Source organism: Pteropus medius, unplaced genomic scaffold (assembly GCF_902729225.1).
Source record: "Pteropus medius unplaced genomic scaffold, Ma_sr-lr_union100, whole genome shotgun sequence".
Taxonomy (NCBI): Eukaryota; Metazoa; Chordata; class Mammalia; order Chiroptera; family Pteropodidae; genus Pteropus; species Pteropus medius.
The window spans coordinates 6040906-6066257 of NW_024348533.1; the positions used below are offsets into that span (position 1 = coordinate 6040906).

The 25352-nt window shown below is 38.8% G+C and overlaps 1 protein-coding gene and 1 pseudogene across 4 annotated transcripts; one reads left to right on the forward strand and one right to left on the reverse strand.

Annotated features, from left to right (window-relative positions):
- Window positions 1–3269: 3269 nt before the first annotated feature.
- ZNF879 (zinc finger protein 879) lies at window positions 3270–14264 on the reverse strand. Of its 4 annotated transcripts, none has more exons than XM_039880289.1 (5): window positions 14035–14263; window positions 12433–12500; window positions 10117–10243; window positions 9572–9667; window positions 3270–5524 (listed from the first exon to the last, which is right to left on the reverse strand). In XM_039880289.1, the coding sequence occupies exons 2-5, from the start codon at window positions 12463–12465 to the stop codon at window positions 4083–4085; spliced, it is 1698 nt and encodes a 565-aa protein (XP_039736223.1). In that variant the 5' UTR covers window positions 12466–12500; window positions 14035–14263; the 3' UTR covers window positions 3270–4082. The 4 variants fall into 4 exon arrangements, with proteins under 4 accessions (XP_039736223.1, XP_039736224.1, XP_039736226.1 ...); XM_039880292.1 differs by lacking the exon at window positions 3270–5524 and adding an exon at window positions 5534–5879 and having other exon boundaries at window positions 9572–9644; window positions 14035–14264; XM_039880291.1 differs by lacking the exon at window positions 3270–5524 and adding an exon at window positions 5534–5879 and having other exon boundaries at window positions 14035–14264.
- A 2437-nt stretch (window positions 14265–16701) lies between these two features.
- On the forward strand, window positions 16702–16820 carry LOC120616734 (uncharacterized; annotated as a pseudogene).
- Window positions 16821–25352: the final 8532 nt, after the last annotated feature.

Consider the following 25352-nt stretch of genomic DNA (forward strand, 5'->3'; position numbering starts at 1 on the left):
TTCTGAGGTCATTCCATCTTAAACTTGATGTTCACTTTATCCAGGATGATCAGGCATTAAGATCTGTTTTATTCTTCTTCAAGTCACCTTGTACAGAGTTGGGCCAAATAATCTAGTTATTATTTTTACTGATACACACATTGGCCTTCATCACTCTGTTGGCCTGGGCAGCCTCTTCCTGTCAAGTGAAAGCCCTTCAGGCATCAAGCAAACTGAGGAACTCTGTGCTCCTCCCCAAATCATCTCTTTGCCTCACACCCAGAGATAATCACTGTCTCCACTTTCGTGTTTATGTGGTTACTAGTCTCCAAAGATGGTTCCCCAGGTAGTCACACCCTTGTATCATCTTTGCCCCTGAATATGGGCAAAATCTGTGAATCATTTCTGACCAATAAAATACATTATTAATGTTGTATGACTTCCAAAGCTGAGTTATGAGATTTGCAACTTATATGTAGTCTCTTAGAATGCTCATTCTTGAGTGACTTCTTCAGAAACCAGCCACCCTTCTGTAAAAGATCCTAAGCCACACGGAGAAGAAACCCAACTGAGCTCCTAGCCAGCTGTCAACTGCCAGAGATCCTGGACACCAAGCCTAGTTGAGTCTTTGGTCCCAGTTACTGTTTAGTCGCATTAGAGATGCCAAGTAAGAACTGCTCAGCTAAGCCCAAACATGAAACCAAGACAGATATTAATCAATTGTGTCAAGCCACTGGATTGTGGGGTGAGTTGTTACATCTCAATGGATAACTAGAACACCTTCTCATTCACTCACTTGCTGTTTTTAACATTTTAACATGTATCATTTGGTATAAACTTAATTATGCAAAAACAATATGGTATCATGCTATACATAGCTCCCTGTGATTTTAAAAAACTCATTCGTTTTAAAATTCATGTTTTGCATATAGCTTTGCTTCATTAATTTTCACTGATGTTCCTCTGTGTTAATATTCCAAAATTTATCCATTGTTTTAGTAATGGACAGACTACTTTCAAATATTTGCTGCTAAGAATATCTGTATACGTATCTCTTGGTGCTCATATGCGTTTATCTAGCATACATATGTAGGAGTGGCACTTCTGTTTTATGACATGCACATGAATAATCTGACATCATTGATCTGTATCAATTTATACTCCCACTAGTAGAGGATGAATGCCAGTTGTTCCACACGTTCCAAAACTCAAGTGTCACCCATCTTAATTTTTGCTCACCTGTACTTGTAAAATCATACCTCCAGTCTAATTTGCATTTTTTAACTAATAGTGAAGTTAACTATCTTTTAATGTTTTGGGGAAAATGTATTTCTTCTGTGAAATAAGTAGCCATGTATTCAGACCACTTCTACTAGGTTGCCTTTTAAAAACTTATTTGTATAAATTATTTAAATTTTCCAGATGATTCATTTGTTGGCATGTTGTGGAAAGATGTCCTTCTATTGTCTTTTCACTTCCTTTTTGGTATACTTTGATAAGCAGTTCTTTAATGTGAACAAATATATAAAACTTTTTATATAGCTTACCTGCATCCTGAAAACCATTTCCTACCCTGAAGTCATAGTTATTCCTTACATATTTTTCCAAAAGTCAGTTTTGCCTTTCATATATTTGTATGGTGAGAGTAGGCATCCATTCTTTTTATATGTGAACAAACCATGTTTTTTAGAGCCATTATTGTAGAGTTTATTCTTCCCTCATACTTGTCCTGTCATGAATACTTATATGTTACCATTTTCCTGGCTTGTTTTTGATAAATACCCTTTTACCAAGTTAAGAAGTTCCTTTCCACTACTGTTTGGTTAACAGTTTTTAACATGAGTGATTATTTTGGTTGCCTTTTCTGTGTTTGATGATATGTATTTAATCTGTTACGATGGTGCATAGCACTTATGTTTTCTAATGTTAAATAAACCATATATTCCCATACCAAAAAAAAAGAAAAAAACATTTATCATGATGTATTAAACTATGTTTAGGTACTTAATGGTTTGGAATTTTTATATTTCTCTTTATGGATGATAGGGGCCTTCAACTTTCCTTTTTTTGTGCCTCCCTGCTTGATTTTGGTACTGGGTTATATTACATTCATTTTGCTTATACATTATCTCCTCTGTAAGATCCTGAATAAGACTTAAATTGTCTGTTATTGCATGATTGATAGATTTCAACTTAAGAATAACTGGGCCTACTCCGCGACTGCCACTGTGCAGATTGGACTCAGTTGTTCTCGCACCTCGCTCTGCTTCCTCTACAATTATGTCTGACAAACCTGATATGGCTGAGATTGAGAAATTTGATAAGTCAAAATCAAAGACAGAAATGCAAGAGAAGAATCCACTGTCTTCCAAAGAAACAACAAAAGCAAGCAGGCAAATTGTAATGTGGCATGCACCACCAGCATGCACTGTAGGTTCTACAAGCATTGCCTTATTTTACTTTTTAGCTGTTTTAATTTGAAAGATGCATAGAGGTTTAAGTTTCAATGACTGCCCTGGTCCCTTTTCATATTCAAGAACTACTGACAACGACATCCGCACCTGCCTCTCCTACCTGCCTGTCTGGCTGGCAGAGAAGGAAAAGAACTTGCATGTTGGTGAAGGCAGAAGCTGCGGGGAACAGTGAAATCTAGAGTAAAAGCCAAGCTGGTCCAAGGTGTCCTGCAGGCTGTAAAATGCAGTTTAATCAGAGTGCCATTCTTTTTGTTCAAATGACTTTATTAGAATGCAGTTTTAAAATATGCAGTTTTAAAACCTGAAAAAACTGGGCCTTGTATTTTTCTGTGATTTTATTGTATTATTATTTACTATTGGGGGGGTGATTTTAGGACTATCTATCTATACTTGGAGAATTCTAGGGTCTCAATGTTTGTGTCCCCTCAAAATTTATATGTGGAAATCCTAACCCCAAATGTGATGGCATGAGGAGACAGAGCCTTTGGCAGGTGACTGTCATGAGTGCGGAGCCCTCATGAATGTGATTAGTGTCCTTATAAGAGGCCCCAGAGAGATCCCTCACCCCTTCCATCACATGAGAACATGAGAAGGCACTGGCTATGAAGCTGATATTATGCCCTCGCCAGAACACAACCACGCTGGTGCCTCGATCTTGGACTTCGCTGCCTTCAATAGAAATGTTTCCATTTATAAGCCACGCGGTCTGTGGCATTTTGTTATAGCAGCCCAAACAGGCTAAGACAGAAGTTATTTTTCTTAGAATTTCCCCAGGAATTACAGAGAATTTAAAAGAATGGCTATAGGGCTACACTGTTAAAATAATTTTTAAACATTTATTAGCAAATTAACTTGCAAAAGCAGTTGTTTTCTGAATAATCTTTCTCTGCTTAATACAACAAAGGTAATCACTTTATAAGAAAACCAAGTGAAATACCATGCATTTAGTGATTTAAAATAAAGTGACTTTAGATCTGAATCAGAGATTGAAATAAGTAGTCAGGGAGAAAACTCACAGGTCCATATACCTGCATAGTTTACTGAGTGATTTTCAAGTGAATGGCTTAGAAAGCAAAGAAACAACCTAAAAGTTTTAACAATCACCAAATACACAATTTGCTTTTAAACAATTAAAAAAAAATTTTTAGTGACAGTGAGGTAGTTACAGGTCACCTGCTTGCATTTCTCCAAAATATTCTTCTTACCAAAGTGGTGTGCATAACACCTAAATATAGTTTCAAAAAATAGATTCCCAGATTAATCTGAAGTCTAGATTTTATGGCTGCGCTTTTACATATGTCAACATGCTTCCCAGTGATGCTTGTGAAAGCTAGTGGCTGTTATCACACATCACCAGAAATAAAATAAAATACTGACCCTTTGATCTTACAAATTTTCTATTTTAGGGTCAGTAATAACTTAAAAACACATGTGGAAAAATTTTTTTTATAGCTTTCCTAATATTCCAAAGGATATCCTGCATCATGAAGTCTCTGATGTTTGATGAGGTCTAAATTCTGAAATTTAACCCACAATTAACTACTTTTTATCACTTTCTCCCCAAGACGAATTCTTTGATATTCAATATGAAATGAACTTCAGTTGGAAGATTTTCCACATGCATTTTATTTATAGTTTTTCTCCAGTATGAGTCCTCTGATGATTAGTAAGAGATGAGCTCTGACTAAAAGCTTTCCCACATTCTTTACATTTATAAGGCTTTTCTCCTGTATGAATTCTCATGTGTGTCATAAGGGAAGAACTTTGTCTGAAGGCTTTTCCACATACTTTGCAGTTATATGGTTTCTCTCCAGTATGAATTCTCTGGTGCTGAATTAGAGCTGAGCTTTGGTTGAAGGCCTTTTCACAGTCGTTGCATTTATAAGGTTTCTCTCCAGTATGAATTTTTCGATGCGTATTAACTGCAGAATGAGAACTGAAGGCTTTTCCACATTCTTTACAATTATATGGTTTCTCTCCAGTATGGATTCTGTTATGTATATTAAGCCGTGAAATCCAGGAGAAAGCTTTCCCACATTCGTTACATTTGTAGGGTTTTTCTCCAGTGTGAATTCTTTGATGTTGTATAAGAGCTGAGCTTTGGCTAAAGGCTTTCCCACATTCTTTACATGCATAAGGCTTCTCACCTGTGTGAATCCTCTGATGTATAATAAGGGCTGAATGGTAACTGAATACTTTTCCACACTCATTACAATTAAAGGGTTTCTCTCCAGTATGTATTCTATGGTGTCTACTTAGCCGTGATATTGAAGTAAAGGCTTTCCCACACTGAGTACATTCATACGGTTTCTCTCCAGTATGAATTCTATGATGTTGAATAAGAGATGAGCACTGGCTAAAGGCTCTCCCACATTCATTACACTTATAGGGCTTTTCTCCAGTATGAATTCGCTGGTGATTATTAAGGGATGAACTACCTTTAAATGTTTTCCCACATTCATTACACTTATAAGGTCTCTCTCCAGTATGCATTCTCTGATGTCCAATGAGAGAGGTAGTAAAACTGAAGGCTTTCCCACACTCATTACATATGTAAGGTTTCTCTCCAGTATGAACTCTCAGGTGCTGAGTTAGGGATGAGCTTTGGCTGAAAGCTTTCCTACATTCTTTACATTTATAGAGCTTCTCTCCAGTGTGGATTCTCTGATGTTTACTCAGGGAAGAACTGTGGAGGAAGATTTTCCCACAGATGTTACATTTGTAACATTTTCGCACTGTATTGACTTCCAGTTGTTTAAATAGAATTGAATAGTGTTGTAAATGGGGCTTCCTTCCTCTGGAAACAATTCTGGATTTTCTAATAATTGATGATTTTAGACCAAGATTTTTCTCAACACCTACTAAGCTCCTCTCTTTCGTGTAGGTTTTCTTGATGGTAACCAAGACTTTCCTGAAAGGTTTATTCTTTTTGCCCTGCTGCTTCTCTAGCTTGTCCTCACTTATGTAGGTTTTCCCCAACTTGAAGTCCAAAGTACTATCATCTATGAGTTTATTCATTACTTCCTGATAGTCTTCTTCGGAATTTGTGGTCTCAAACAAGCTCTCCCATCCTAAAATAAACAAAACATGTAAGTCTCCCTTGCTCTGGGAATAATGAAAAGTGACATCAAAATATATAAGGATCACTAACAAATATATCCTTGAAATCTTAGAAAAAGTAGGCAAGAAGGGCAGGAAAAAGCAGCAGGATGAAGACCCGCCTTGGTGAGAAGGGTCTGAAGAAAATGACATAGAGGTAGGCTGAGGAACTCATGGGGAAGCTCTTCTAGGAGCCAAGCCTGCTTGAGTGGCTCAGGTCAGCAGGGAGCAAGGCATTTCTGAGCACAGTGGAATGTGTCGGTCCTCCACTTCATCTCCATGTTTGTCACCAGGCATCAAGGTAAATCCAAGACAAAACTGGAGGAGCTGTGAAAAAGTGAAAGAGCTACTGTCCCTATAAAGCTCTCTGAAACACAGGGCGTCAACTAGGTCTGTTTTGGGACTCATTCAAATAATGTTGGGATGGACATGAACTCACTCAAAAAATATTTCCTGAGTGCCCACTATGCACCATGCAAAGGTCAAGACTCAGTATTACAGGGATTGTGCCTGATAAGAGTCCAATTTTTACAAGGTTTACAATCTCACAGAATACTGACAATGACCAAGTAAACAAATAAGTGCTAGAAAGTGGTAAGAATTGTAAAAACAAAACAAAACAACAGGTGATATGTAGTAAGACTGAATAAGCTGATATTTTAAACTAGGTGATGAGAAAATAAAATTAAACATGAGATCTAAATAATAAGAGCTGGCCATGTAAAAATGTGGGCATAAAAATTATTCTAGTCAGAAAAAAAAATTAAAAAAAAAAAACACCACAAAGGCCATAAGGCAGAAATAAGTTTTCTGTGTTTGAAGAACATAAAGAAGTCCAATGTGGCTTACGCAAGAGGAACAAGGGAAGAGTGCTATAAGGTGAAGAGGTGGACAGGGGTCATATCATGTGAGGTCTCTTGTAAGATATAGGAAGGCATTCGGAATTTCTTCTAAGGATCACTGGAGGTTAGGAGGGACTTGATAATTGTGTTTAAAAAGGATCACTACGGTTTTGTGACAAACAAACTGTAATTTGCGGGTGGGGAAAAGAGAACAAGGGCAGATGCAGAGCAGCCAATTAGGAGGCCACCAAAACTTCCTGGATGGAGATGATGGCAGTTTGCAGTGGCACAGTAATGGAGGCAGGCACAGCGGGTTGTTTTGGAGGTAGAAATGACAAGTATCTTTACCTATGAATACAGTGTACAGAGTAAGTGAAAGAAAGGACTCAAAAATGATGCTTAGCTTCTGGCTTGGACAGATTGATGGAGAGTGGTGCTATATAATGATATACTGGGGAATACTGGGAAAAAGAATACATTTTTGAAAATAACCTCTGTCTACTTTTTTGATCACTTAGTATACAATGCAAGAAATGGAATCATTGATTCAAAAGGAATAAATGTATTCTACGAAAAGAACTTTTATTTCCTTAACCAAAAAGGAAATACACAGTTGTAATTTAACACAGAAAATTATAAAAATATAGTTCACCAATAAACACATCATGCAAATACAATCACTGTTATATACGGAATTTAGCTCACCAGAACTTTTCTGTATATTAAAAAACACTTTTACTTAAAAATAAAAACAGGTTGAAACTAAGTTTCTCCCTTCCCCACTTCACTTAAAAAAAAGAAAAGCATGGGCCTCTCTCCATGTCAATAAATGTAGGTTAACACTATCATTTTAATGACTATGTAAGATTCCAATGTACGAATGCATTGTAATTTACTAAATCCTCTTTTGAGAGCCATTTAGCTTTCTTTTTCTCCAGTAATCCCTCATGTTATAACAAACATTCTTTCACACCACCTTTGCAACTTTGCACAATTATAGAATTATTTTCTTAAGATAAATTTCCAGACCTGGAATTGATTTTAATAAAGTCAGACAGTCCTAAAGAAAGACTGTACCAATCAAAGTCCCACTAAAGATACTGCTCACCACTTAGAGCAGTAGCAAAAACACTGGATATGTATTTCTTAATTTATGGTAATTTATAAGGAAAAATGGTGTCTTATTTTTTTGTTTGCATTTCAATGACTATAATGAGGTTGAATAGTTTTTCAAAAAATCCTATGTGAATGCTCAGTTCATATACCTTGCTTTTTAATCACAACATTCACGTCTTTGTACTATAATTACTCTCTGGACATCTTCTCTCTTTCTCTTTATATCATACCTTTGTATTCTATAGCCATAGCAGTAATATTAATAGGGAAAAACTCGAAACTAAAATTACCAAAAGATTGTTCAATAAAATATAGTTTAACAATACAACAGAATTCCTTCAAAGAGGTAGGTCTCTATTTAATGAAGGTTGAATAATTGAAAGACAGTTATAAAGACTTGAGAACAATATGTGTAATTAATCTCTGTTTCTCTCCTTCTGTGTGTGCCTGTCTCTCTCATGCAATATTCACGGTCTGAAAGGATAAGTAGTAAAATAACTGCAAAGGTTCACCATGGTTGGTAAAATTTCAGGCGAATCTCCTTCTTTAGCTCCTCTTTTTTACAACACTATGTATATCTTATACTATGTATACCTTATAAAAATAAAAACAATTTTTTAAATGCTTATTAAAGAATTAGTCAATTTGATACTAACGATTTTTTGGCCAACCAGAAAGCTCAGAGCCAAATCTGAAACTCACCCGAGGTTACCCGCTCTGTTTACAACAAGTCTTCTTTATTTTCTAGGGTTCTAAATGAATTTCTATTTTATTATGTCATTACTCTTATAGTCAACTTCCTTGAATTGTTGGTGGAATGTGGCAGAAAATATGTAAGTATGTAGTAGAAAAAAAAAAATCCCTGAAATGAAAAAGACTTTGATCTTCGAAGCAAAGGGCCCAGTGAGTACCGAACATTAATGATAAAGAGGATGTCCTGAGAGATTCCGGACAAAGGCAAAGAAAAAAAAATGTTTTTTATACTAGAAATGGAGGAAAGAGAATCACACTAATGGGGGCTTTTTATTAAAAACACTAAGAGCCCAAAGACAATGGAGCAAAATTTGGACAATTCTGATACCAGAATTCTAGATCCAAATGTAACTCCCACAGGAGAGGTAAAAGAATTGATTTTAAACATGCACTAATACAGCACCCATGAACCTTTCTGAAAACATTTAAGAAAATGTTCTGGTTAAACCAAAGGAGAAAAGCTGAAGACAGAATTCATGAAAGGAAAACACAAGACTAAGCTGACACAGAGAGTCTGTCTCCTGCCATTGGGAAAAATAAATACTGGATAAGCAGAAAAACTAAAAAGAGAGCCATCTCTGTGCCAGAAACAAGGACCAAATTCAAAGTAGAACAAGAGAGCGAGAGCTTATGATTCAGCAACCCACAGGGATTCAGAGATTGACAGCTATGTCCTGGCAGCCAGAATCTGGGACATGTTATCTTGAAATTTTTCACACAGAAATTCAGGAAAATGGCATGACTATCTACAAACCTTCTGCCTTCATTTGATAATTGTTATCATTTTGCTACCCCTGCTTTCTCTCCCGTGCTATATATAAATACACAACGTTTTATAGAAACACAAACATCTGCTTTCTCTTTTTAGCTGAACCATATATAAGTGGCGGACAAAAAAAAGTCCAAGCAAAAATCCAACACGAAAGAGTGGGGGATGTACTTAGTGTTAAAAGGTATGTATGAACTGCAAAAGCAAAATAATTTAAGAAAATAATCAATCCAGGAAAAGGAAAAAGGGGGAATATATGAATTACAAGCCTTAACACACTATATACTGCATTACATATTCTGCAATCAAATTACAAGGGACATATTAAAAAAGTGCAACTCATATTGGGAGAATGCAACTCTCCCTCTGAACCTGCTGTATCAAGTACTCACAAGGCAGAGGGCGAGGGAACATACACCCTGCCCCACATGGCTGCCTGGCCCGGCATATCAACAAGAGTCCTGGTCAATGTCAGTAGAGAGCAGCCTCTTCCCAAACTGGCTGATGATGCTATGCCTATTCCCCAGTGACTCACTCACCTAGACATGCACCACAAGAAACTCCGTTTTCCACCATCCAGGGGTCCTCCCCTTGCTGTAACTGGAAGATAACCTTTGGTTTGGAAAAGAGAATCCCTGTTGGTGAGCAAGAACAAGAGAATGAGTCCATGGCCCAGACATGAGCAGCCATCGTGGCATACAGATCCCACCCCCGGGTCTCTGGGCCAGACGGACAGTCCAAGGAAGGAGAGAGGTGTGGTCTCAGAGGGGCTCCCAGAGGATGGCCAGGAGGTGTCTCAGGGAAAAGTCAGAGCTCTGGCTGTGCGCTCCTAAGCTGGAACTCCTGGGAGATGCAGGGGAACAAAGTTCAGGTGACAGGAGACAGGAGATGCACGGAAAGGGTATCTGCCCCCAGCTCTAGCAAGCTGAGAACCTTCACAGCAGCTGAGGGCAACAGCAAGTGCCACTCTGCAAGCCCCATTCTTGGTGGTGGGCTGCACCTGGCCACACCCTCCAACATCCCCCTTGGAGAGAGTGCCAAGATGCTCCCCAGCAGCTTCTGCGTCACAAGGAAGGATCCTCACCCAGTGACACCAGGGAGCTGTAGTTCTCCAGCATCACCTCCCGGTACAAGGCTCTCTGTGCGGGGTCCAAGTACAGCCACTCATCCCGGCTGAAGTGCACAGCCACATCTCTGAATGTCACGGACTCCTGTAAAGACAAACCCACTTCTGCTCGACCAGGACCATCCCCAAAAGGAGATGACTGAGCAGCAACCCTGTCACCATGCAGGGTTCCAAGCATTTCAAGCCAAGTAGCTCCTGATACTCCATAATTATAGGGCACATGTTTACCACATGCCACTGGGGGTGAAGCGTGTGCCGGCTGAATGCCGAGGCCTAGCAGCCAAACAAGACAAGTACTTGAAATTATGAAACAAAACAGAAAGATGAAAACACCAACCCTCAGACATGGGATGTACAATCACTTAGACCAAATGCTTGTTTTACAGGTGAGACATGAGAATCGAATTTTAACAGGAGGCTTCTGCACACTTGGGAAGGAGAGAAAGGAGGAGGGGGAGGGAGGAGAGGAGAGGGAGGAGGAGGGAGGGAGGAGGAGACAGGGGACAGGACAGGACAGGAAAGGAAAGGAAAGGAAAGGAAAGAAGGAAGGGGTGTGGCTGGACTGTGGGCTCCAGGAACCTTCAACCAGGCTGATGAGATGGCAGCACTGGGACCCACCCTGCCTAGCCCACCTAGCCCAGAAGCCTTTGTCCTTTGACCTCAATCCCCTTTCACTGGACCACAATCACCTCTTTTAAACTAGTGGCCCCTTTCTTTTGTTTTTGTTTTTGTTTTTTAAAAAAAAGTAAATTAGAAAAGATCGATAAGCAAAAAAATGCTAATCTAACTTTTTATCATCAGAAATGTTTTGTTAACTTTGTCCTGTATGTGCTTTCAGACTTTTCACATGCTAATATGGCTCTAGATTTAAACAAAAACAACACATTATACAAATACCTGTACCCCACTCAATATGTTTTATTTGCTGTCCAGTATTTCACTGTATAGATCAATCAGTTAAGCAATCTACTGGTGGGCATTTGCGTTATTTTCACTTTTGTAACTCTAAAATTGCTAGCTTGAACATCCCTGCACATCACCAGAACACCGTGCCAAGCTTTTTTCCTTTGGATACATTTCTAGAGGTCTATGTATTAGGTCACAGCTTGTTCTCTCTTTACCATTCCCCAAAACCCTGAAAGGAGGTCACAAGGCCAGGATGTTCTCTGACCTGTAAGGACAAACACAAATTAAAAATAAGAGGCTGCTGGAAATGGGAAAGGAGGCTTCTGCCCTCTCTTCCTGTGTTCTTCTTGAATTCCTTTCTCAGTCCTTTCCAAACACATGTAAATATTTTTAAAGGTTAAATAAACCTCACAGCTCAGGAAATGTTCCTCAAGGACCCGTCACTATCTCTCTGAATGTGCCCAGCTTCTAGTTTCTAAGGAAGAAATGGGCCTAACTTGTCACCTGACAAATTTCCAAATTGAAAACTGGGTTTAATCCACTTAGCTGCATAAGACTGAGCTTTCTAGCTCTGCGCCTCTTTAGCAGATGGCCTGCCATGCAGGTCACATTCAGGCTTAATGCTTACTCAGAAATAACAAGTGTTTTCTTTCTCTTCTACTTTTGGGGAGAAGTCTTCTGGGTTGGGGAGAGATTGTTTTTAATTATAGTTCCCCAAGTGCCATGAAAGGACAAAGGGAAGGAATCCGTGTGGACCAGATGACGCCCCCTCCACAGGAGGGCTCACTTCCTGGGAACCATCAGAGATGAGACTTCCTTTCGTTTCCCCATCAACATGAGTGTGGGACTGCTTGTAAGTCTCAAATCACCTCAAACTAGGGCGCATCCTTGACCACACCTGCTGACGCAGAGGCCTTCTTTCCAGGATCTTCCTAGGAAATCTTCTGGACCCCTATCAGGTACTGCTGTAGTTGACTGGAAGGCAAAGTGACTGGAAGGCAAAGACCATGCCTTTCCTCCGGGATTCCCTAGTGTTCTAAAGGAATTATCTGACCCTTCCAGATCTCCATCCTCCGTAGGGCAAAAAACTTACCTGGATCCCTCACAAAGCACTGGGTGTGGCAGTGGCAAGGGGATGGGGCCCATTCAATTCCTAGTCAACAAGTACTTAACTGTTAAGTGCGGAATTCACCAAGAGACTAGCCCCAGGGCGAGGGACAGACTTACCTTCCATTGTTCCTAACTCATCTGGTCCCTAACCCCTTGAAGGGCTTCCTCCATGTCCCTTAGAAAAGTTCAACAATGGGTGAAGCCAGTTCATGAACCTCTAAACCTGGAAGGCAGTTCAAGAAAGAAAGCTTCACTCACCTGAGTCGGGACTGGTAACAACTTTGTGGCCATTTCTCTCTACCCACTGCCTCTCTTGGAGAAGGCACCTGAAATGAAGAAAGAAGCTGTGAGGTCTCTCCATCCTGTCAACACTTCCACCTTGATTATGTCAAATCAGGTTCCAAACCTCCTGCAGAGGGAAAGTGGCATAACCCAGGCAATCCCAAGTTAGAGGGGTCCTCAGCATGGTGACCAAAACCAGGAGTGGGCAGCAAGAGTACTTCCAGTTACTGGGCATGTGAGCTTTCACTCAGTGGCTTATGAGTAAAGATGAATCAAATGACGGGATTAAAACCTTCTGATGTGCATCAGCAGAGAAGAGGGCAGTCACACTGGGGTCATGGAAAAAACATAACTATTCCACACATCTGCACTTAAATATTTTGAGTTATCATATTATGATTATGAGAATGAAAAGGGAGCTACAGAAGCCTGACAAGCTCAGTGACCAAAAGTAACTACACAGGAGGGTTAACTCCTAACTGGGCATGTCATGTTGGGTAGTCACAGCCCAGGCCTATGGCTTCTTTCTTAAAAGGTTAATCTCCTTATGTGAGCCCTGTCTATTTTCTTGTGCATTGAGGATAACATGTCTTTGGAATGTCAGAGTAATTTTCTTTTGTAGACCCCTCAAAAACAGACCCACTAGCAGCAGAGTACAACACCGAAACTTTCTGTTATCTTGTTGCGCACATACCAACTCTATTTGTTGTAACTGTCAAATGTCAACTATCCTGCACCTACCAGTGTAAAATATTATCTCTCCATTTTCCTTTTTATCCAACCCTAGAGATTTTCCCCGCATGCTTTCTCTCGCCTCCTTAATCTACCACCACTAGATTTCATGTAACCTTTCTTACTTTTTCTCCTTTGATTCTAAACATATAAAAAGAACTGGAAAACCGACACTCTCCTGAGCATTTTCTCAACCCATTAAGATCTGGCTTCCTGGAATGTCCTCAAAATCTTGGCTCAAATAAATTCTTATTACGGCTTTGAACATTTCTTTTATCAGCAATTCCAATAATTATTCAAATAGCATTTGAATAACTTGGCTATTCCTTTTCAGGAAGAGCTAACCAAAAATTCCTCTCTTTTCCTCTTTGAAACTGTGCTTCCATTATGAAGAGTTTTCATAACCCCTTAAACATCTTTTCCCCACCCACCAAAAATGCAAGACTCAGAAGGAATACCGTCAACTGACTAGAAATGAATTTAAAAATTACAGAAAAAGGAAGTAACTTAGAGACAAAATTACTCTAAACAAAAAAATAATTTAGTGAAAATATTTTAGGTTCAATCTAGAAAAACGATGGCAAACAAGCAATATGAGCCCAAACGGATAAATCTACAAGTTTAAACTTTGTTTAGCGGGGGATATCAACGAACGTTACAAGCCAAAATCTACCACAGGGTTCACGAAACCTGAAACAAGACACAGCTTTTTGCAATCCCTGTTCTGGGCCATTTTCTAGGAGCCCAGTGGAGGCTAACGCGCCAGAGTCAGGAGGTGGCAGCTCTGACTTCCGGCCCCCAATGGCGAACCCTACGGGCAACGCCCCCTCCCCGGGCCGCACTCACCTGCCGAGGCCGACGCGTCTCGGACACTCCGAGCTGGGATTCGCTGTCCTGGCCCCCGCCACAGGAACTGCACACCCTGGGCCCGCGCTCACATCCAGTCCGCACCCGGCCCCTCGGCGAAGGGGAAGCAAAGCGGCGGACCTCACCGTAGGCAAGCGAAACACCTAAGGTAGGAATAATTTCACCGCCGCCGCCAGGCCGCCGGATGCAATTGCGCCTGCGCAAGCGAAAGCCACGCTCCCCTGTTTGAACCACAGTGCTTTTCCTTTTGAACTATATTTCCCAGGTGTCACTGGGGCACGCAGCTCTACGGTAACCAGGGAGGGCCAATAGTAGCACGGGCTAGAGAAAGCGGTCTTGCTAGGAGACGAATAAGGCTGAACCTAACCTTTCCTTATCAGCTCTGTTTAGCCACTCATGCACCCTTTTTATTTGTAATTAATAATGGCAATGATAATAAGAGGGAAAAGTAGTAATATATTTAAATATGTAGAAGAGTAGGCCCTTGCTGCTGCTTATTTTTGGTTGATAAGTGTTAAAATCTGTTACAAATTTTTGAATTTTTAAAAAATTGTGTCTAAACTTTGTAACCTATGAAAGATATTTTTTCATTTTTTAATTTATTATTAGTTTCAAGTATATAGTACATTAGTTAAACAAAAAGGATATTTTTAACTGACATTTACGTTGGACTGAGATGGGACATCACTTGTAAAATTCTTAATCTTTTTTTAAACCAAGTTGTTTTTTCCTTTTTTTGGGAAAAAGGCCCTCTCCCTCAAATCCTGATAATTGTCCTGAAAACCAGTGACTCAGATTCTCTGCCTATTGATAAGGGTCATCAGCCCATTGTTAAGCAGAAATGGTGTTAAGCCAGGCAAGGCCCTTAGAGTCTGAGAGGGGAGGAGACTTTAGGCCAAAGGTCTTTTTTTACTCTTTAAGAAATATGTTAACCAAACCTGTTTCCCTTTACTCGCTTAATAGGCAAATCAATAATAGAAATCAATAGATATATGATTTAAATAATAAGTTTGTATCTTCTTTTCCTTGTCTAGGGATTGAGATGGCACTTCTGCAGGAAACCCAAGACCCACCCTGACTGAGGCAGAAAGAGAAAGAGCTCCATGAAACCCCTGTAGGCAGTGACTACAGCCATTCTCAACAGGAAGCAGATCCAGAAGAAGAGACCTCCCGTCCCTCAACATCCATACTAATAACAAGGGGGTTCATAACTACAAGAAAAGAATTAGACAGGAAAGTTAGGAGGTTTCAGGTCTGCAAAGACACCGAAGTCATCTTATCTTAGAAGGGGTTCGCCCTAATACGCCCACAATTAAACAAGCTAGAAGGCATTTTTTTTCTTTATAACTTTTTATTTATTTATTTATTTATTTATTTTTATTAAGTTTATTGGGGTAACGTTGGTTAATACAATTATATAATTTTCAGGTGTACATTATAGTTTGACATCTATATATTCTATTGTGTGATTACCGCCCAAAGTCCAGTTTCCTTCAGCTACCATATATTTGATCCCCTTACCCACTTCACCCTCCCCCTACCCCTCATATTTGACCCCCTTTACTCCATTTACCTCTCCCCTCCTCCCCCACCTCCTACCCTCTGGTAACCACTAGTCCATTGTCCATGTCCCTAAGTCTCTGTTTGTACTGTACATTTGTTGCTTTTAGGTTTATATCCCACATATAAGTGATATGAGATTTTCAACTTTTATAGGCTGGCTTATTTCGCTTAGTATGATTATCTCAAGGTCCATCCATGTTGTTGCAAATGGCAGTATTTCATCTCTTCTTATGGCTGAGTAATATTCCATTGTATATATGTGTCACAGCTTCTTTAGCCAATCATCTCTCATAGGACACTTCAGTTGCTCCCATGTCCTGGCCACTGTGAATAGTGCTGCTATGAACATCGGTGTACTAATATCTTTTTGGATATGAGTTTTCAAGTAGAAGGCATTTTTTAACCCTCACAAAGAAACAAGTACGCACAGAATTTGGTACTAGTTTAAGCCAGTCACTCGCACCTGTGCAGAAGACTCCAACGACCTTCAACTCACCTGAGCCTCATTATACCATCATTATAATATAATGCATATGCCCAGAAGTTCATTAATATCATTATAACAGACTGAATTCTGGGAACAAACATGAACAGAAAGCAAAATGATGAGTCACTGAGTCCTGTCAATCTTAGTTGTCAATCAAGGAAGCCCACTTCTCTAAAAAAAAGTAACCACCCACTGCAAATAGGGATAAAAACCTGAAAGGCTTTGTCAACAGGCCTTTTGAGCCACACTTCTCTTGCTCAGGCCTGCTTCCATGTCTGGAAGTGTACTTTCCTTTCTAATAAAACTTGTCTTTTCTACTGTATTTCAGTGTCTTGCTCAATCCTTTATTTGAGACATCAAGAACCTGGACAAAGCTCTGGGAGAGGATCCTCACTCTCCAGTAGCAAAACCAGTATTTCTCTTTTCATGACACACATTCATTTAAAATGATTCATTTAAAAAATAAATCTTGTCTTCTAGAGTTCATTATAATCCCCTTCTTCAAACTGCATCCTCCGTGACTGATACTGTACATACTGACTAATAAATTGCTCAATAAGTGTTGAATAAATGATTTTTAAAATATTCAACATTACATCTATGGCCATGCTACTCTGAATGAGCTCAGTCTCATCTGATCTCGGAAGCTAAGCAGGGTCGGGCCTGGTTAGTAGTTGGATGGGAGACCACCTAGGAGGTCCAGGTGCTGTAGGTGTAAAAAATAAAAAAATAAGGGATTGTAAGCTGACAAGGTCCTTGCAATCTGTAAGGTCAACTAAGGGTTATCTCGCTAAAAAATATTTAAAAACAAATAAAAAATAAAAACCTCATTCTAAAAATAAATAAATAAATAAATAAAATATTCAACATTACAATTTACAAAAACGAACCTAAAATTAAGAGCACTTGATGGTTGAAAATAAAGAGATTAAATATGCCAGGAAAGTAATATAAAAAAAGAATTCTGGGATCATAATGTTGCAATAAGATTATTTCAAAGTAAAAATAGTTAAATTGGACACATTAGGTTGTTTCCTATTGTTAAAAGATATACATTACTAACCATTAGGGAAATGGAAATCAAAACTGCAATAGGATATCAATTCACACTTATTAATATGGCTACTAGGAAAACAAAACAGTATGATGCAGGAAACAAACGTTGGTGAAGTTGTGGAGAAACAAATCCTTATGCATTGCTGGTGGGAATGTTAAATGGTACAGTCATTGTGGAAAATGGTATGGCAGTTTCTCAAAAAATTAAAAATAGAATTACTACATGATCTAGCGATTCCACTTCTGGGTATATTCCCGAAAGAACTGAAACCAGGGACTTAAACAGGTAATTGTACAGCAATGTACATAGTGGCATTATTCACAATAGCCAAAAGGTAGAAATAACCCACGTGTCAATGAAGAGTGTGATGCAAGACAGGGCAAATTTCTCCAAGTGGGAGTAGACCATGACCTGCACCAAGAGAAGAAAATCCTTGGGTGGAGAGTGTATAAAGAATTCAACACATACACTAAAATTAGAGTCAAAAAGAAAGTTTACTAGAGAAAGTTTACTGTGTCTCTGAGAGAACACAGAGTGTGTTCTCTCAGAGACAGAGAGTGAGAGGGAAATAAATTTATATATCGTTCGTTAGTTCCCATTTCCTTAGGGGAAGGGGACAAGTGTGTAACCTGAAAGGCCTGCTGGGTGTTCTGTTGTTTTAACCATAGAGAATGAATGATTTTATTTGTGTAGGGCAGCCACTTAAAGACTCTGTTGTTACTGATTCCTCTTCCACAGGTGTGGGGAAATGGGTTTTTAGCAATCCCAATAGAAATTTTCCTTTGTTCTGAAGGTGTCCTCCTGGCCTGGCTGCAGGCCTGACCAGTATATTGTAGTCTCTGATTGTAGATTGATTAACATTTTATTTCTCTTGCCTCCTCCCTACATTAAGTGGATAAACAAAATGTGATAAATACATACGATGGTTTATTATTTAGCCTTAGAAGGAAATTCTAATACATGCTACAACACGGATGAATCTTGAAGACACACTAAGTAAAATAAGGCAAACTCAAAAAAAAGACAAATACTGTCTAATTGTATAATTCCACTTATATAAGGTATCTAGAACACTCAGATTTATAGACAGAAAGTAAAATAATGGTTACCAGGGACTCAGGGAAGAGGGAAATGAAAATTTGTTGTTTAATGGGTACAGAGTTTCAGTTTGAAGTAATGAAAATGTTCTGGAGATGGATGGTGGCGATAGTTGCACAATGTGAATGTATTTAACGCTACTAAAGTGTACACTTTAAATGGGGAAAATGGTAAATTTTATGTTATGTGAATTTTACCACAATAAAAACTTACAAAAACGAACCTAAAATTAAAGAGCACTTGATGGTTGAAAATAAAGAGATTAAATATGCCAGGAAAGTAATATAAAAAAAGAATTCTGGGATCATAATGTTGCAATATTATGAGTACTATTATAGGAGGAGTACTATTCCAATTAAGGTCTAAAATGTAGACGTGTCTTCTTCCAGAGGGTTACCTGTCCCGGCCAGCGGGACAAAACAACGCGGGACGAGGAGGAACCTGTGGAGGATGAAGGTGAGACAGGAGACACAAAGAAATGGAGGCAAGACAGTGTTCTGATCAAGCCTCAAAATTTTATTCAGCAGCAAGAGTATTTATACAGGATTAACAAAGGCGGGCAGGGCTAGCTGGGCGGGAGAGTATCTGTCACAAGCGCATTGGTTCTTAGCTGGTGGGGTGAGGAGTGGTAAGGGTTAGAGGGAGTGGAGGCAAGGGGATGTTGTAATTCAAAGCTAGGCTGAATATTCAGGAAGTTAGATGCAGAACAAGGAACCACAGGATGCAGATGAGGCCTCGCCTAGTCACAAGATTCTTTGTTCTTAGTTTTGGCTCCCAACAGTTACCTTGACAGGTTACCTTGACAGGCTCAGAAGAGTCTGGAATACATTCCCACTCTGTAGCTACAGGTTTAAGTCTGCTGTGATGTATCCAGGGCATTATTTCAGCAACCTTAACTGCAGTGGGGGTAGACAAAATGACAGTAAAGGGGCCTCTCCACAGGGGTTTTAGGAGCTGAATGTTCCACTCTTTTACCCAGTTGGAGTCTCCTGGCTTAAAGGGATGAACTTCAGTGCTTAAACTGACAGGAAGCCTTTCTCTAACCCATTGGTTGAGAGTCTGGAAGGTGGTCCCTAGGGCCTGAAGCTGTTGTCTCAGATTCAATTCACCTATTTCCTTGAGGTCTCCTTGTAGTCCTTTGATGAGGATCTCGTAGAGGGAGAACCCAGTATTCTTGGTTGGGGCTGACCTGATTCTTATAGTGCCATGGAGAAGACTTTGTCCCAATGTAGATGTGTCTCCTGACAAATTTTTTCCAGCTGAGTCTTAAAAATCCTGTTCATGCGTTCCACCTGTCCCGAACTCTATGGTCGATAGGTAGTATGTAATTTTCATTTAATATTTAAATACTTGGCTAGCAGCTACACTATTTCTGCTACAAAGGTTGGCCCATTATCTGAACCAATGGTAATTGGTAGGCCAAATATTGGAACAATTTCTGGGAGGAGCAGTCTGGCTACCTCCAGGGCCTTCCCAGTCTAGGTGGGTAAGCTTCTACCCAAATGGAATAGGTGCATACAAAGACCAAGAGATACTTGAGGCCCCGTGATCGAGGCATTTCAGTGAATTCTACTTGAGTTCCTCAAATGGGATACCACCAACAACTTACTGAAACGAAGGAAGCACAGACATTGAAAGTTCTAGATAAAAACTTCAATCAGATTTAATTTAAGTTTCAATCAGATATTTTAAATTTATTTAAAGGGCTAAAAGAAACCATACCTAAAGAATGGAAGGAAAGCATGAGAATGACTGTCTCACCAAGTAGAGGATGTCAACAAAGAGATAGAGATTATAAAAGGGAAACAAATATAATATTTAGAGCTGAAACATACGATAGCTAAAATGAAAATTTCAACAGTAGATTTGAGCAAGAGGAAGAAAGAAACAAAGAACTTTCAGATAGGACCATTGAGATTACCCAGTAAGAAGGGAGGAAAACGAAGAAAAAAGAACAGGGCCCCAGAGATTTGTGCAAAACCATCAAATATACAACATGTGAGCTAAAAGAAAATGATAACACAACATACCAAACTTATGGGATGCAACAAAAGCAGTGCTCAGAGAAAAATTTATTGTAAATGCCTATGTGAAAAAAGAAGGAAGGAGTTCTGGTCAAGATGGCGGAGTAGGTAAATGCTGTGCTCACCAACTCCCACGGCCACATCAAAGTTACAACTAAATTATACAACAACTATCATTGAGATCCACCGGAAGCCTAGCTTAACAGAAGTCTTATAACTAAGGATATAAAGTTGAAGCCACGCTGAGACTGGTAAAAGGAGTGGAGATGCTGAAAGGACGGTCCCACGCCTAGGTGTAGCTGTTGAGAATCTTGAGGTGATGTCCTGAGTGATGTCGTGAGACTCTGCCCCACTGAACTTGCAGACCCACACAAACCACTTCTAGTGGATTTTCCTCAAAAAATGGCCTGTCTTGGCTCATGTATGGACTTTCCTAAGATCTTTCAAAGGTTCACAAACCACAAACAAGCAGCACTGGCCTCTGCATGCCCCATACCTCTAAGTGGCTCCCAGTCCAGCTCTAGTGGCAGCCAGCTTCAGTTCAAAGCAGTCTCTTCCTGGTGCTTCCAAGCCCAGCACAGGTAGCTACCAACCACAGATTGCTTTATAGTGCCTACTAGGTGTTCCCAGGCTGGAAATAGGCAGCAGCTTACCTGGGCCTCGACCAGAAACTTTTCCAAGATGCCCCAGAATCATCATGCCCAGTAAGCACATTCAAGCCACACAAGAACACCACTCGATTACCTCCCCAAATCACACGCCCAAAGAGTGGACTCAGCAGGCACCAGAGTCCTGCTTCAGTGAATCCTATTCAGTGGGGTCAGCCCCTACACAACAGCTTGTACACTATAGTCATGGCCAGTCCTCACAGTCAGCCTGAAGGTCAATCCCACCCACTGTTGTGTTAACAGCAATCAAAGCTCAACTATAACAAGGGGGCATACACAATCCATACAAAAGACACCCTTAGAGCACCCAGCTCAAGTGACCAGGGAGACTGCAACACTGGCCCACACAGGACTCCAACCACATAAGGCCATTCTTCCAAGACTGGAAGACATAACAGATCTACCTAATATGTAGAAACAAACATAGAGAGGCAGCCAAAATGAGGAGACAAAGAAACATGTTCCAAATGAAGGAACAGAACAAAGCTCCAGAGAAAGAATGTTTTTACCAAACATTCAAAAAAAATTTACACCTATTCTTCTCAAATTATTTCAGAAAATTAAAGAGAAGGGAAGGTTCTCAAGCTCATTTTCCAAAGCCAGTATACCCAAATTCCAAAACAAGACAAAGATATTACAAAAAAAGGAAATTATAGGCTGATATCTCTAATGAACATAGATGCTAAAATCCTCAACAAAATATTAGCAAACTGAATTCGGTAATACATTAAAAAAGATCATACACCACAATCAATTAGAATTTATTCAAGTTTGGCTCAATACACACAAATCAATTACTATAATATACCACATCAATAAAATGAAGGATAAAAACCATATGATCATATCAATAGACACAGGAAAAGCATCATGCTAAGCAAAATAAGTTAGAGAAAGACAAATACCATGTGATTTCAGTTATATTATAGTGAAATCTAAAACACGAAACAAACAAAACAGAAACAACCTCACAGATACAGAAAACAAATTGCTGTTTGCCAGGTGGGAGGGGTGTTGGGGGAGCTGGGTGGAAAGGTGAAGGAATTCAATACAAATCAGCAGTTACAAAATAGTCACATGGACATAAAGTATAGCAGAAGGAATATAGTCAATAATATTGTGATAATTGTGTATGGTGTCAGGTGGGTACTAGACTTATTGGAGGAATCACTTTGTAAGATATATAAATGTCTATCTGAAGCTAATATCATATTGAATATCAACTGTAACTTAAAACATTTTTTAATAAAAACAAACAAAAATATATTTAAAAAGATGGATCTCCAGTTATAACCTAACTATACACACAAAGGAACTAGAAAAAGAGTAGCAAACTAAACCTAAAGCTAGAAGTAGGAAGAAAATAATAAAGACTAGAGCAGAGGTCATTGGAGAATAGAAAAACAATCATGGAGGTGATAAAAACCACAGTAGGTTCTTTTAAAAGACAAAAAAAAAAATCTTTAGCTAGATTAAAAAAAGAGAAGATGCAAACAAGATCAAATGAAAGTGGTACATTACTACCAACCTTACAGAGATAAAATGGGTTATAAGAGAATACCATAAACAATGCATGGTATAGATAACCTAGATGAAATGAACAAGTTCCTCAAAACAAACTACCAAAACGGACTCAAGAGGAAATAGATAATCTGAACAGATGTATACTATTATCTGTAACAAAAAATTTCCCAACAAAAAAAAATCCAGGGTCAGATGGCACCTCTAGGTAAATTCTACCAAATGGGTAAAGAACAATTAACAACAATCCTCGAAGGCTTCTCCCCAAATAAATAAATAAATAAGAGGGAACACTTTCTAAACCATTCTAAGGGGCCAGCATTAACCTGGTACCTAATAACACAAAGACATCACAAGAAAATTACAAACCAATATCCCTTGTGAATATAGATCAAAATACTTAATAAAATACTAGCAAATTGAATCTGAGCACACTGGACTTGTCCCAGGAATGCAAGGTGATTCAACATAAGAAAATCAATTAATGTAATACAGTACATTAATAGAAAGAAGAGTAAATATACATGGTCACCTCCATTAATATAGGAAAAGCATCTGACAAAACTGAACACCCTTTTATGGTTTAAAAAAAAAAAAAAACAACTTAGAAAACTGGGAATAGACGGAACTTCCTGAACATGATAAAGGGAATTAATGAAAAACCTGGAGCTGACATCATATTCAGTGGTGAAAAATGAATGATTTCTCCCTAAAATCAGAAACAATATCTGCATGCCAGCTTTCACCACTGCTATAGGAAATTGTACTTGAAGTTCTTGCCAGAGTAATTAGGCAAGAAAAAGAAATAAAAGACATGCAAATAGAAAAGGGAGAAGTAAAACTATATCTACTCACAGATGGCATGATCCTTTATATCAAATCATATAGAATATATAAAAAACCACTAGAGCTAACAAATAAATTCATCAAAATTTCAGGATACAAGATCGATACAAAAAAAACCAGTTGTGTTTCTATACACCAACAGAGCAATTTCAAAGGGGAGTTAAGAAAATAATTCCATTCACAACAATTTCCTAAAGAATAAAACATGTAGGAATCAATTTAACCAAGGAGGTGAGAACTTATAACTGCAAACTATAATAAATATAGAATTATCATATGATGCAGCAACTCCATTCCCAGGTATACACCCAATAATATGAAAAACAGGTTCTCATATAAAATATTTATACACAAATGTTCATAGCAGCCCTATTCACAATAGACAAGTTAGAAAAAACCTAAATGTCTATCAGTGAATGACTGAAAAAACAAATTGTGGTATATACATACAATGGAGTATTATTCAGTTGTAAAGGGATGAAGTACTGATGCATGCTACAATGTGGAAAAACTTCAAGGACATTATTCTAAGTAAAAGAAACCAGACCCAAAAAGTGACATACTGTATAATTCCATTGATATGAAATGTCCAAAATAGGTAAATCCATAGAGACACAAAGCAGACTCGTGGTTGCCAGGGGCTGGGAAGAAGATGGAACGGGGAATAATTGATTAATGGGTAAAGTGTTTCCTTGAGGGGTGAATAAAATATATTGAAACTATATAGATGTGGTGGTTCTCAACACCATGAATGCCCTGTGACTAAAGTCAATGAAAAACTACATCAACCCAACCCAGGGAGGGCTACTCACATAGCCTAGATCCTTCAGGAATGAAGGTTTGGGTCACATCATCAGGTTAGGAACCATGACCAACTGTGGTGTTTGCTGAAGGCAAAGGGGATACAGAATGGGTGGTGGAAGAAGGTGGTTATAAATACCAGCTGTGCCATGTGACCAGTTACAGAAATGAGGAGTAAAATTATCATAATTTTTTTATGACTTTTGTTCATATACCTTTGTTTTCTTCCTTCTTTTATTCCCTTTTCATGTAACATAAGATGTATTGACTTTATGTCATAGTATTTAAGTATTTTTGCTTTATATTATTGTATTTAAGTTACAAAATATCAAAGAGAAGAATAAGTAAGGACTTTACCTCCTCTTCTGGGGTAAATGTTAACACATTTTCTGTTGCATGCAGGCTCATTGTATCATTTTAGACGTTAGTATGACTTTGTTATTGTTTTTATTTGGAGATTAAGTATGGTTTAAGGAGATGTATATGGGTGCCAAGATGACAAGGAGTGGACTATGATGGTTAATTTATATGTCAACTTGTCTGGGCTACGGTGCCCAGATATTTGGTCAAACATTATTCTGGATGTTTCTGTGAGAGTGTTTTTGCATAAGATTAATATTCGAATCAGTGGACTTTGAGTAAAGCAGATTGTCCTTCATAATGTGGATGGGCCTCATCCAATCAACTGAAGGCCTGAATAGAACAAAAGACTGACTTTATCTGAGAAAAAGAGAATTCTGCCAGCAGATGACCTTCACACTTGAATTTCAGCATCAGCTCTTCCTGGGTCTCCAGACTGTGGGCTCACTCTGCAAATTTTGGACATGCCAGTCTCCATAATTGCATGAGCCAATTCTTTAAAATAAATCAACTCTCTCTCTCTCTCTCTCTCTCTCTCTCTCTCTGTCTCTCTCTCCACACACACACACACACACTCCCTATTGGGTCTGTTTCTCTTGAAATCCTGACTAATATTATATGTTTCTCATTTTCTTGGGTATATAATCAGGAGTAGAATTGCTAGATCATGTAATAATTATATATTTAACTTTTTAAGAAACTATAAAACTGTTTTCTGTAGTGAACCATTTCACATTCCCACCAGCAATGCACAAGGATTCCAATTTCTCCACATTCTTACCAACACTAATTATTTTCCACATTTTCATTATCTACTTCCTCTTGTGTATGAAGTGATATCTTATAGTGGTTTTCATTTGCATTTTCTTAAT

Coding starts and splice junctions, on each gene's coding strand:
- ZNF879 (XM_039880289.1), bottom strand. CDS start 12,465: ATGGCCACAAAGTTGTTACCAGTCCCGACTCAG. Junction 9,668..10,116: donor CAGCTCCCTGGTGTCACTGG/GTGAGGATCCTT, acceptor GCTCACCAACAG/GGATTCTCTTTTCCAAACCA. Junction 5,525..9,571: donor TTCTTGTGGTGCATGTCTAG/GTGAGTGAGTCA, acceptor TGTTTATTTTAG/GATGGGAGAGCTTGTTTGAG.